General features: G+C 36.7%; 1 protein-coding gene and 1 long non-coding RNA gene across 2 annotated transcripts in view; both read right to left on the reverse strand.

The window, feature by feature from the left end:
• The window catches only part of LOC107298655 (circadian locomoter output cycles protein kaput-like), a gene marked incomplete at its 3' end in the record, with an annotated part of 13,859 nt that extends 11,590 nt beyond the window's left edge, over positions 1 to 2,269 (reverse strand). Inside the window, exons 1-2 of the mRNA XM_015828034.1 lie at positions 2,265 to 2,269; positions 1,445 to 1,504 (exon numbers count right to left, since the gene is read on the reverse strand). Coding sequence (XP_015683520.1) covers positions 1,445 to 1,504; positions 2,265 to 2,269 — 65 coding nt within the window. The remainder of the gene's footprint in view (positions 1 to 1,444; positions 1,505 to 2,264) is intronic.
• A 59-nt stretch (positions 2,270 to 2,328) lies between these two features.
• LOC107298658 lies at positions 2,329 to 4,092 on the reverse strand. Its single transcript, XR_001549160.1, has 3 exons — positions 3,919 to 4,092; positions 2,769 to 2,886; positions 2,329 to 2,417 (listed from the first exon to the last, which is right to left on the reverse strand). It is a non-coding gene; the product is annotated as an uncharacterized LOC107298658 (long non-coding RNA).
• Between the last annotated feature and the right edge of the window lie 9,011 nt (positions 4,093 to 13,103).

The raw sequence follows: 13,103 nt of genomic DNA on the forward strand, positions 1-13,103 counted from the left end.
TGATCACATGACCCTGGAACAATGTGACCATCATAAATAAGAATCGGTTGCCAAGCATCCAAATGTAAATTACATGACCCTGGGGATGCTGCAGTGGTCATAAGTGTGAAAAATGGTCATATGTCACTTTTTCCAGTGCCATTGTAACTTTGAACAGTCACCAAGCAAACTGTTGTAAGTTGAGGACTACCTGTACTTTATCACTTTTTTCCATATTTTTTTTTTTTGTCATCAAGCTTTTGACACCTTGCTGGGTGACTGGTGGTACTCGAATGTTGCCATATTCTAAAAGTGGTACAGTCGGTGAAAAGGTTGAAACGTCCTGGCTTAGAAAACAAACAGCATGGCAGCTCCCATGGGTTTATTGTCTTATCCTTCCTTTCAGCTTTAGAATGAATTAGGAAAAGTTTAATCCACTTGCACTGTTTTATGTTTACATGTGTGATGACAAACAGCCTTATGTTTATAAGTGACAGTTTTCCTGCTAAGTACCTGCATGTCATAAGCATTTGAATTAAAATTACCATATTGAAATCAAATCTGTTTTTTAATTTTTATTTGGTGTGCGTTGGAACAGGGGTAGTCTTATACCGTGAGTATAGCCCAAACTCTATATTTTAACTGGAAAAGTTGGGGGTCGTCTTATACGCCCAGTCGTCTTATACGCCGGAATATACGGTACATACAAATTGATAAATAGAATATGACTAAGTCTAGATTCAGCAAATCCATTTTCTCCCTTAATTTTTAAATCTTGTATCAATTAATTATTTTAAAATATATAGAAATTGTCTAGGAAAAAAATATAGGACCATTCATCGAAATATGGTATTTTGGAATTAAGAATACATATGTCATCTTCTCCATCTATGAGAAACTTGGCTGGGGATTCATCTCCTTTTTCAAAGCCACAATTAGGACTACTAGTCAAAATAATTATGTGAAAACTTTAGCAGTGTAATTTTTTCAATGGAGCTGAAATATTTGCTTTAGACACACTAATTGCCTTGATATGTCCACTTTAACTTTTTTTTTTTTTAAAAGAAACAGTTTCTAAATAGTTGCACATATGGAAATACAAGAATTTTAAAAAAATGTAGAAGTCTGGAATCTCCTTAGAATAAAATGGGTGAAAAAAAGTTATTTGCTCAGCATTTTTCTTACAGTAATTAGTAAATAAATTACTACTCAATGTTTAATGTAAGACAGATACTGTCACTTCCACATTGACGACAATGGGAAACGAAGAAGAAAAGACTATTTCCAGTCAATCTTTCATTTTCTTTCCATATCTCCATTCATTCTTCGACAATATACCTCTCCACCTTACGGAGATTGTTTCAAAACGCTATCTTTGAATTGTACAGAATGCCCTTTCAATGCACAAATACACCTCTTGGCCACAAATAAAGAGGTTTCGTGCTAGCTCTTCCACAAAACAAACCTCTTTGCTTTATCCTTGTCATCTTCTTCCACGAGACCATCGAAAATGCTGCCATCATCTCTGCAAAAAAAAAAAAAAGGGGGGGGGGGTTAGAGCAGAGTTCCCCAACCCCAATCCCCGGCCCACAGCCCACTACTGGGACATGAGCTGTTCAAAACAGGGTCACCCGAAGCGGCAGGCGAGAGCACACGTGCGCACATCCCTCCCTTGCGGAAGCAGTGAGCAAGTGTGTGCACGTGCTGTCCATTTGCACTACTGACGGGCGTGTGTGTGCCCACTGCTCGCACAAATGGAGCTGAGCACACGCCACTCAGGCAGAACCATCCCCTCCCACCCTACGCCAGTTGGCAAAGCCGGAAAGGTTGAGGAACTCTGTATTAGAGAACAATTGCAGAGTAGTGTTGATCATGAAGACATAACCAGAAGCAGAGATACTTCAGAACCAGTTATGTATTTATTTATTCATTTTGTCCCCCATTTTGTCCCGCATTTCACGCAAATGACGCAACTGTTTTAACAATTCAAAAAGAGATACATCCAGCACAGGGGTAGGCAACCTCGGCTCTTTTATGACTCATGGACTTCAACTCCCAGAATTCCTGAGTCAGCATAGCTGACTCAGGAATTCTGAGAATTGAAGTCCATGAGTCATAAAAGAACCTACCCCTGATCCAGCACATTCCTACCAAGCTTTTTTTTTTAGTCCACACCCATGTCTCAATCATGTCCCATATTTTGGGATAATGTGAAAGCTTAATTCTAATTGGTAACCAATAGAAGATCAATATTTCACCTACCCTTCTTTGAAATCCTCATTTACAACATGGGTAACTTTGAGAATATAAACTTAAAATTAACGAAACTAAGCAACAACTTACCTGTCTGCAATGGAGCTCATTTTATGGGTGCTTATGGTAAGGAACATAACATATCATCACATTTTAGTCTTGTGGTAGACATTTGTAATTCTGATCTGCGGGTAAATGCAATAAAAGGAAATAGAATTTGCAATTTTTTCTTTCTGTTTTCTAATGAATTCCAACAAACCACCCAAACGCTCAAGAGTCTTTTGGAATCGGTATCTTCAATATATCTCCTTTTCTCATCAGGTCATGCCAGATAACGTGCCACCATAAACACCAAGAAGAAATCAAGTTCTTAAAAAAATATATCAAACTTTGCCATTTTTTTAAAAAGGCTCAAAAATCCCATTAATGATGCCTTGGCATACCTAATCTAGATTCCTGCATTCAGTCTCTAGCCTTATTTATAGATATATAGATATATATCATAAATATCCAAATTTAAAGTTGCAATATTTTACCGTGTATTCCTTTCCGGATGACGAATGGCGATATTCTGCGAAGACTGAGTTCAGAAGGGCCAATTTTTGAGAGAACAGTTTCTTCAGAATGTATTGCCCATAGAGGTTCTTTTACATTCTAGCTTATTATTGTTTAAAAGAAAAAAAGAAAAAAAGTAATGTTTTAATCCAAAGGAGGAACACCCAATATTAATCATAATAGTGGTAATAATGATAGTAACAAAAGAATATATTTAATAACATAAGAAATGCTTGTTGGATTAGACCAGGGGTAGGCAACCGTGGCTCTTTTATGACTCGTGGACTTCAACTCCCAGAATTCCTGAGCCAGCATGGCTCAGCTTGGAAACCTCTCCCTTTCCCCTCAGCATGGCTGGCTCAGGAATTCTGGGAGTTGAAGTCCACAAGTCATAAAAGAGCCAACGTTGCCTACCCCTGGATTAGACAAATAGACTATTTAATCCAGTATTTTGTGGCCTGTAGTGACTAATTAGATGCAAAAGTACCACTTATATTCTCCCAGCAACTGGTGTTCACTTTCAGTCTTGATATCACTTTAAAAATATAAAAGTTACCAAAGTTGACAAGCCATAACTAAACCTCATGAAGGGGAACTGCACGGCTTAACTGTGTAGTCTGCGTAGAAATGTTTTCCTTTGCCTCTAAGTTTCTTAATTTAATCTCATATTCTAAAATGGAGAGAAATTATCTATTATTTCCATACTATGAAGAATTTTGTACCACATGTACAGTTTCACACAAACCCATCCCATTTATTGTCCTTCTACATATAAAACTCTCAACTATTTATCTCCCCCATAGAGAAATTATAGCAATCTCATGACCATTTTAATTTATCTTGTTTCTTAAACTAATGGCATGAAAGGGCTACCTAACAAGATGAAATTTCTTTAGAAATTCACTTTGTAGCAGCTATATCAGTTCTTATATATTGTTTAGCCCACTAGCTAAACAGTTGTTTTTAATATGGTGCTTGGGTAGATGATATAGTTTATCTAATTAATCAGAGTGCATTTTCTTGGACCTTTTTGATTTCTTTGCATCACTGAACACCACTGATCACATATCTTACTGACTTTTACAACAACTGGAACTCTTGGGCACCATTTTACAGCGGTTCCACTCCTACCTGAATCAGCAGTTGCAGTCAATAATTATAGAGGAACAGAAGTTGAATCCTTGGTTGCTCCTGTGTGGGATGCCACAAGACTAGGGATCTCTTCTATGTTATTTAACATCTATTTGAGGTCGCTGGGAGAGACCATCTGTCATCTTGAAGTGAAGTGTCATTAGTATGCTGATGATATCCATATACTATCATTCTGAACTGGGCCAGACATGCTGTAGAAAGCCTGAATTGGCGTCCGGAAGCTGTCAGTTTCTGGATAGGATAAAACAAACTAAAATCAGCCCCAAAAAATATTGATTAGTTTTTTAGCAATAAAACACCAAGCAGTTTAATAATACCAGTCCTGATAGTTATATAGACTGGGGGTATTCCAGAGTCCTCCTAGATCAGTGATTGCGAACCTTTTAGAGACCGAGTGCCCAAACTGCAACCCAAAACCCACTTATTTATCGCTGGATGCCAGGTGGGCGTGGCCCACTGGGTGAGCGTGGCTGTGGTGGTCACGGCAGACTGGGTGGGTGTGGCCAAGGTGGGCGTGATCACCTCAATGTTGTTCGTGGGGGAGATGTGGGGGCCGGGCAGGGTTGGGGGAGATCAAGGGGGTCTCTGGCGGGTGGGGCGGTGGGCAGGAGGCTCGTCCTGCAGGTGAGGTAAAGTGAGGCAGGGCGGAGGTGCCATTGTCACAGGGCAAGGCAAGTCAGGGGCCGGGGCAGCTGCTGCCTGACACCATCGGCCCCTGCACACAGAGACCAGCGGGCACATGGGTGCTGGGATGCATCCAGCCACGTGGGACCTCAGCGAGTTAGCGGGTAACTGATTGAAGAGGGACAGTTGCCATCTCCGGGGCATGGCGCGCGTGCTCTGAGTGCCGCTTCTGGCATGCGTGCCATAGGTTCGCCACCACTGTCCTAGATGCAAGGCTCTTATTTAAACAAGAAGAAAAAAGTGGGTGTGGCCAAGGATACCTTTGCCCAGCTTTGGGCAGTATTTCAACGGTGACCCTACGTGGTCTAGGATGCCCAGAAAGTGGTTGGGTAGATGACCTAATCACTATGTTGCTGGATCAGAAAAATGCATTCTAGGCAGAGCAGTCTTTGGCAATCCCTTGGCAGCTGCACTTGTTCCACAATGCAGTGGGCAGACTGCTAAGCAAGGCAGCCTAATCACTCTATAATAATGCTGATCTTGAGATTGTTGCCCAATTTAAAATACTCATTACCTTCAAGACCCCACAGGGCACCGCAACTGGTTACATCAGGTATTGCCTTGCCAAAACTGATTCTGTCTGGACGTACATATAAGGTTTGGTGGAGTGGACATGTCTTTCTGTGAAGAAGATGCAGGCTCTGGAATATGCTTCTACAAAAGTACTTGTAGCATCCTCTTACCTTGTACTTTACAAGGTGGTTAAAATTTTTGGTTCCATTGCAACATTGGCTCTAATTGACTGGTTGTGGGCATTCCGTCTTGGTTGTGTATTTTTTGCTCTGTTATGACTGCTATTTAATTTTCTCCACTTACTTGTGCACTTTGGAAAGGGGTGTGTACTCTAATTACTTTCAGTTAAAATAAATAAGGGTTTGATCTTGAGTAATTCCTTCTTATACAATTAAGGCTATTCAGCAAGGCTACAATCTCAAAAAGCTGCCACGATTCGATCTGATTTATTAATGTTCGGTGATATCACTTATTTATCTATAATCATATATATTATGTAACTCTGCACATATGTATCTACATACTGTGCATATGTAGATACATATGTGCAGAGTTACATAATATAATATAATATAATATAATATAATATAATATAATATAATATAATATAATATAATATAATATAATATAATATAATATAATAATATAATATAATATAATATAATATAATATAATATAATATAATATAATATAATATAATATAATATAATATAATATAATATATATGCACACATGCTATTTGCACTATTTTTGGCTTGGAAAAAGCAGATGCTCACTACAAATAAGCATCACTGTTCAGTCCTGATGTTGTAAATCTAATCAACACACACAATTTAGAAAAAAAAAAACAATAATTCCAGAGTGGCTATAAATCATTTGATACGTTTATACAACTAGTTCAGTTTGGAAAGCACTGTTAGGTGATCTGTGAATATGGTTCCCATTAGTATACATTTTTAGACAATATCTTCAGGAATCTAAATTCTTTACTAATACTGGATACATGCTGAGGTACTCATGCAACCAATATGTGAATTTCACTTTATCAGTATGTGAATAGAATAGTAAAACTTAACACAGATAGAATTATCCTAATAATGATGACTTTGTTTACAAAATACAGGTAGTCCTTGACCTGCAACAGTTCATTTAGTGACCGTTCTAAGTTTCAAAGTATTATTTTGACTTTGAACGGTCACTAAATGAACTGTTGCAAGTCAAGGACTACCTGTATTTTGTAAACAAAGTCATCATTATTAGGATAATTCTATCTGTGTTAAGTTTTACTATTCTAATGACCGTTTTTTAAAGTTACAATTTTGCAGTATCCCTATGATCTTCTTCTTCTTCTTCTGCCATATCCGTTATCGGACGCTGGCGATCATGTTGGCGATCCTGTTTTTATCAGCAGCCGCACAAAAAAGTGCTGCTGAGTTTTGTCCAAACCAGTCCCTTAGATTTTGAAGCCACGATGTTCTTCTTCTGCCTGGACCTCGTTTGCCTTCAATCTTTCCTTGGAGGATTAAATGGAGTATGCCGTATTTTTCTGTGTGTCGCATCATGTGTCCGAAATATTCTAATTTTCGTTTTTTAATTGTTTTGATGATTTCCCTTGGCTTTCCCAGGCGGCTTATCACCTCCTCATTTCTGATCTTGTCAACCCACGATCCCGATCCTATGATCATGTGATCAAAATTCAGATGTTTGGCAACTGATTCATATTTATGACCACTGCTATGTCCCAAGACCATGTGATCCATTATTGCAACCTTCTGACAAAGTCAACGGGGAAGCCAGAGTCACTTATCCACTGCAGTGATTCACTTGACAACGGTGACAACAAAAAGTCGTAAAATGGGGCAAACCTCACTTAACAAATGTCTCACTTAACAGAAATGGGCTCAATTGTGGTTGTAAGTCGAGGACTACCGACTACCGGGGGGGGCGGGCAGTTTTTGGGCACTCGGTCTCTAAAAGGTTCGACATCACTGCCCTATATACCGTACCACTGGTTGAAAAGCCCTGGGTTAGATCTCCCAGGAAGAGAGCATAAACAGCTGAGGATACCCTACACAGCGAAAAGGGGAGTCAAAACTTGTCCTTGCTTTGCCTAGGCAACTCTGCAGTGGGGGTAATGTCAAAACTTACTAGGCCCTTTATTGTCCTGCTTTGTTCCACTTTGCCTGGGTAACCTGGCAACTGGTTTGCACAAAGAAAACACAACGAAAGGCCCAGTCCTGAGTTTTGACAGCAGACCCACTTTGTCTAAGCATACCTGCAGGAGTCCTGTCAACTCATATATGACTTTATCAAAACAGCGCTCCACAGGTTTGTATAGGCAAAGCGGAAGTGTTGTTCAAAAAAAAATCCCCCCTTGCGCTTTGCCTGTGCAGGCTTGTGCAGACAGAGCAACACCCAAAGCCCAGAATGAATTGTGAAAGATAATGAGTGGATCTAGCAGTCTATAAAACCATCTGCCATCAATTATTTGTATGTTTTTAAATACATAAATATTTTAAAATAATATTTAAAATATTAAATAAAAGTATTTTAAGATGTATGCATGCAGAAATGTATTCATGATTTTGTCTGTGTGTTTTCTAGCCTCAACACCAACCTTGGCACATCATTCTTAGATGGAATGTACTCTTTCCCCTTAAAATATTGTCCCTGTTTTAAAGGGAGATTTTATTCCTTGACATCATTGTGTAGGGCAGGGGTAGGCAACCTCGGCTCTTTTATGACTCATGGACTTCAACTCCCAGACTCAGGAATTCTGGGAGCTGAAGTCCATGAGTCATAAAAGAGCCGAGGTTGCCTACCCCTGGTGTAGGGGCTCTCTTCTTCTTTTACAGCAATTTTATTTCTTCCACGAAAAAGAGCTGGAAGAAACTACACAACTGTCTCTCCAGAAACCTTACTACAAAGCAAACTTCACATAAATTCTCAGTACTGTACAGAATTTAAATAGGTTCTGAGGTCACAATTATCTCTTACATATTATGTAGTTTTGTACAAGTTTCTTTTAAAAATACATTATGTTTTCTTCTTCAATATGCATACATATCTTTTAATTTTTTTCATCCATAATAAATTATTAAAGAATTTTATGCTGGGCTGTGACCATAAAAAGACTTGATTGATTGCAGAATGAAGTTAAAAATGAATAATAAATACTCACAGGAACTGAACAGTACATACAATACAGAGCGGGCCTTGATGTTCTCTTGAGCTTGATTGTTTTCTTGCAGACACTTCATTACCTAAATTAGGCAATATCATCAGATAAGCACTCATGATGTTACCTAGTTTGGGTAATGAAATGTCTACAAGAAAACAACCAAGCTCAGAGGCCAGCAAAGATCCTTCATTTCAACCATGAACTCAAAATATGCTCCGATATTAGTACATACGAACACTGAAAATTACAAATTACTATATTGTTTTATTGCCTGCAAATAAGCTTAGGGTAATCAAATGGCAGATGATGAACAATTTTAAAAGTCTCTGTTTGCTTAAACTTTATCTCTATTATCTAAATATTTGTCTTTATTTGTTTACATGTCTTTCAACTTGGTTTTAAACAATTGATAATATGATATGGCTTCAATGGGATTTAAATCATCTATATCTATATAAATAAAAATGTAAATGTTCCTTTGTTCAAAATCTTAAATCTCCGAAAGTTCTTCACCGATTGCTTTGAAATTTTGACACAACGTTGCATTCGAATACGCGCATTTCTATATACCTATATTATATAGATGTCACACCTGTGACAGGTAAAAACATGCTTTTTTTGAAAAACAGCGCTGTTGGACGTAAAAGCAACACACGCTTTTACCAGACTGAGTCACAGCAATGCGTGGCCAGGTACAGCTAGTAACTAATATTATCTGGAATGCCTCTTTCTTGAAAGAAGACTTATTGACCAGGGATAGGTCATTTTGTCAGAGGAACCTATATTTTGAGTGGATTCTGAGGGATTCTGAGTTATCTCTAACTTCAGCTTAAAAAAATAAAAATTCCCCAGGATTTTAAGGGATGCTATTAATCTCCCCTAGAACATTCTTCTGCTTTTGTTTGTCATTTGAGGTTGTTGGGTTTTTTTTGCTTTTTCAGTTTTGCAAAACCTGATTTCAAAGTTGAATTTTATTTTTTTGTTCTGAAGTTAAGTTTTCTGTTGGCATTATTGTTATGAACTTTGTGAGCAGTCTCAGAATGGATGAAACTAAATGACAACAAATGCTGATAGCAAATATTCTAACAAAGATCAGCAAACTGCAAGCAATGGTATTCTCTGTGACACCCTAAGGAAGCAAAAATTGGGCAGGACAGAGAGAATATTGATGCTTTTGGTGTTTGAGATGGCTCTAGCAAATACCATGGATAGCTAAGAGAACAGACAAATAGATCATTAAACAAATAAATCAACCCAGTTTTCTCACTCAGAGACAAATGATAAGGCTCAAACATACTTTAGACAAAATACCCAGCTCTTTGGAGAAGGCTGTAATCAATCAATATTCTAAAATATTTCTAATTCTAAAAAACAGAATAAAATGAAATTATTTATTTTTTGTGCACACTAGAAGAATGTATCTTAAAACAATGGCCAGCTAGAAATGTGATAGTTAACATCCTTATTCTAATTAATATAAATCAAACTACAAGTAACAAGATTCACAATTCTAGTTGAACCTACTATAATAGCTTTACACATATGGTTGTATTAGTAAACAAATGTACAGCCTTTATCAAACACTATATGTTTGTCTGCAGATATTTTAAAAGTCTCATTAATCAGGGAAATTATTTATAATGATTGTGCTAGTAGGACATCAGAAATATATTTTCATTTCCATTAATCTGCATATCTAAGCCAAAACCCATTTTTTTTCACAATTCATACTCTTAAACCATTAATTCTAAATCATGTTTCCAAAGTCAGAATCATTCCAAAACAGGTTCTTTGAAAACTACTACCACTTTTCCCATTGCAGTTGAGAAATAATAGACAATCCGAACTAAACCTGGAACCGGTTCCAAATAATAAATTATTTTTGTGTTCAATGTGCATGTTTGCTTTATAATTCAAAATTAAAGTTAAATATTAAAATTAAAATATTTAAAACAATATAAGTATAAAATCTTCAAAAATACAATCCATACTATGGAGTGACAAATTTTACATAACATTATAATTAAAAACATGTCAATGATTCCTTGTCAAAATGAAGAATTATTCCATTTCTTAAAAATATGTAATGATGGAAGTATTTACTTCTGAATGTTTGTACTGAACTCCTAATAAATTCCTGGAATGCTTTAGATTTATATTATTGATCAACTTACTAAGTAAAATACAATGGCACATTTTACATGTTTTAGTATGATTTTCACTAATACAGTCTCAAAAGAGCAAGAAAATGTCTCATTTTTCAGGAACTTAACAGCTATTTTAAAATAAAGATTTTCAACTCTTATCAACAACATACATTTGATCTGCGTGCTACTTGAAACAAATGCATTTTGCATAATAACTTTAACCGTGAATAACATATATTAACATATATTAACTACTATGTGACATGGTATTTCCATGTGTTTTCTTGTTTGTTTTATAAGTCTGTAGAATATTACTGATCTTGATACCCGTTATACCACAAAGTTAACTAGGCCAGGGGTCCCCAATCCCCGGTCCGGGGACCAGTACTGGGCCACGGCATGCCAGCAACCGAGCCGCACAAACAAGCAAAGTCCCATCCGCGAGATGCAGGCAGCACACAAAACCACGCACCCTTCGGTCTGTGGAAAAACCTCTCTCCATGGAACCAGTCCCTGGTGCCCAAAAGGTTGGAGACCTCTGAACTAGGCAGTTTTGTCAGCAAAAATTACCCAAAATTTGGAAGTGATTTGCTGTTGCCTTCTTCCAGGATATTTTTTCAATTTCACAGATTTCCTGGTTATTTCTCACTTAAGTATTAACCAGGTCTCTCATCCAGCTTCTCTTTTTTCGGACTAAACAAATTAACCCAAAATCTGTATATGTAGCAAAACTGACAGCTTGAGTCTTGGGTAGACTAATATTCTTCAGTTCAACTTCCAGACTTAGGTGTAGAAAAAACAGTAACAAGTGAAAAGAATTAAAAACTAAAACTAATAGATACAGACTAGAGGTACTGATACTGATTCTAAAGAATCTATACAAACAGCTGCCAAAAACATTTGTAGTATTATTTATCAATGTACATATTGTTAAAAATATGGAGAATCAAAATAAAGAATCTGGAGAATACAACATATTTTTCTTTGAAAATAAAGTGCAGTCTCAAAAAAAATAATAATTCAAGTTTGTGGGCATTTTGCAGTTTTTTATTGTATGCCACCCAAAGTCACAAATCTGTGAGATAGAATAGAATAAGAATAGAATAATAACTTTATTGTCACTTTGAATGTACACTAATCGGCATACATTAAAATGAAATTTCATTGCATACAGCTCTCAAAGGGTCACCACCTCCAACATACACTACATAAATATGACAAATATAAATACAGAATTATGCATATATCCACATATATTATATGACACAGAGAAGCAACACAGTCTAGTTCGGATTATGTATACATGTGCGTGGCGAGAAAAACGAATCTTGCAAGTTTACCAGACGGATGGCATAGCGAACAAAGCTATTACAGAATTGGATGGTCCTGCTAGAAATACTTTGAAACCTCATCCCAGAGGGAACAACAGGGGAGCCATAGATGGGCAGCCATATAAATATTATGTATAATTAAATAAGTAATTAAATAAAATCTAATTTCCTAATTAAAAATTATCTGTCCTACTTAGCATCTTTACTTTTCTTCTCCTACCACAATTTTGTGGTGGCCATCTTGGTACATTGTACCCAGATTTATTCTATATACAACTCAAACTTCAATTGTTTACATTTTGTTGTTCTAAATGTTATTCATTAGTACATTCCAAAATGTGCTAGGAGGAAAATATATGCGAAGCTTAATGCAATCACTGCTTAATGCAATCATCTGATCTTTTAATTGTAATCAGGACAAACCATGGTCTCATTCCTGGTCTGAATCTCTCCTTGCTTACTTATTGGTTTATATATTCCAAATATTTAATAGTTAATTTTGGGGAACAAGTCTCACTGATCAACATCAATGAATGTGAGCAGTACCCCCGTTAAGAAACTATTGTTCCATCCACCTTACATCATTACCCCCATCAACCTCACGTTTCAGGATCCTATAAAGTTAAAGGTAACCAGTGGTCACCAAAACATTGATAACCCCAGTTGTAAATATTTTAAAAAATAGAAGATTTCTATTTTTATTTATATCTCGCCATTATTATTTTCATTAAAAACTCAAGGTGGCAAACATATCAATACACCTTCCTCGTCCTATTTTTACCACAACAACCTTGTGAGCTGGGTAGGGCTGAGAGAGAATGACTGGCCAAAGTTATTGACTTCGACTTTCATATCAAAGACGGGACTCGAATTCACGGTCTCTTGTTTTCTAGCCTGGTGCCTTAAATCAAAGAGGCTCTCTATTAATATGCCTTTTCTTTTAAATATAATCTAATACCTCTGATTTAAAAATGGGATCCAATTTGATATTTCATTGACTATAAAATTGAATGGACATGCTAATTACTCAAAATAGATATGGCTTAATGGGCAACAGGTAATAGAGAACTAGATAATTACTGTGCAAGGATATCATATAGGAAATGAGGAAGGAGGCTTCATCTGTGTTCATATATTGCATAATATTGCACCAAATATACATTTCTCCCTTGCATTTTAATAAAAGAAATAATCTCATCTCCCAAGCATGAAATCTATTCAACTTCAGAGATTTGCAGCTTTTCTATTTGTGTTTGCCAGTAGCTTTAGTTCTCAAATTTCTATTTGGTAAGAATAGAGAGGAATTTC

This window comes from Protobothrops mucrosquamatus, unplaced genomic scaffold, assembly GCF_001527695.2.
Source record: "Protobothrops mucrosquamatus isolate PMUCROS unplaced genomic scaffold, P.Mucros_1.0 scaffold4168, whole genome shotgun sequence".
Classification (NCBI taxonomy): domain Eukaryota; kingdom Metazoa; phylum Chordata; class Lepidosauria; order Squamata; family Viperidae; genus Protobothrops; species Protobothrops mucrosquamatus.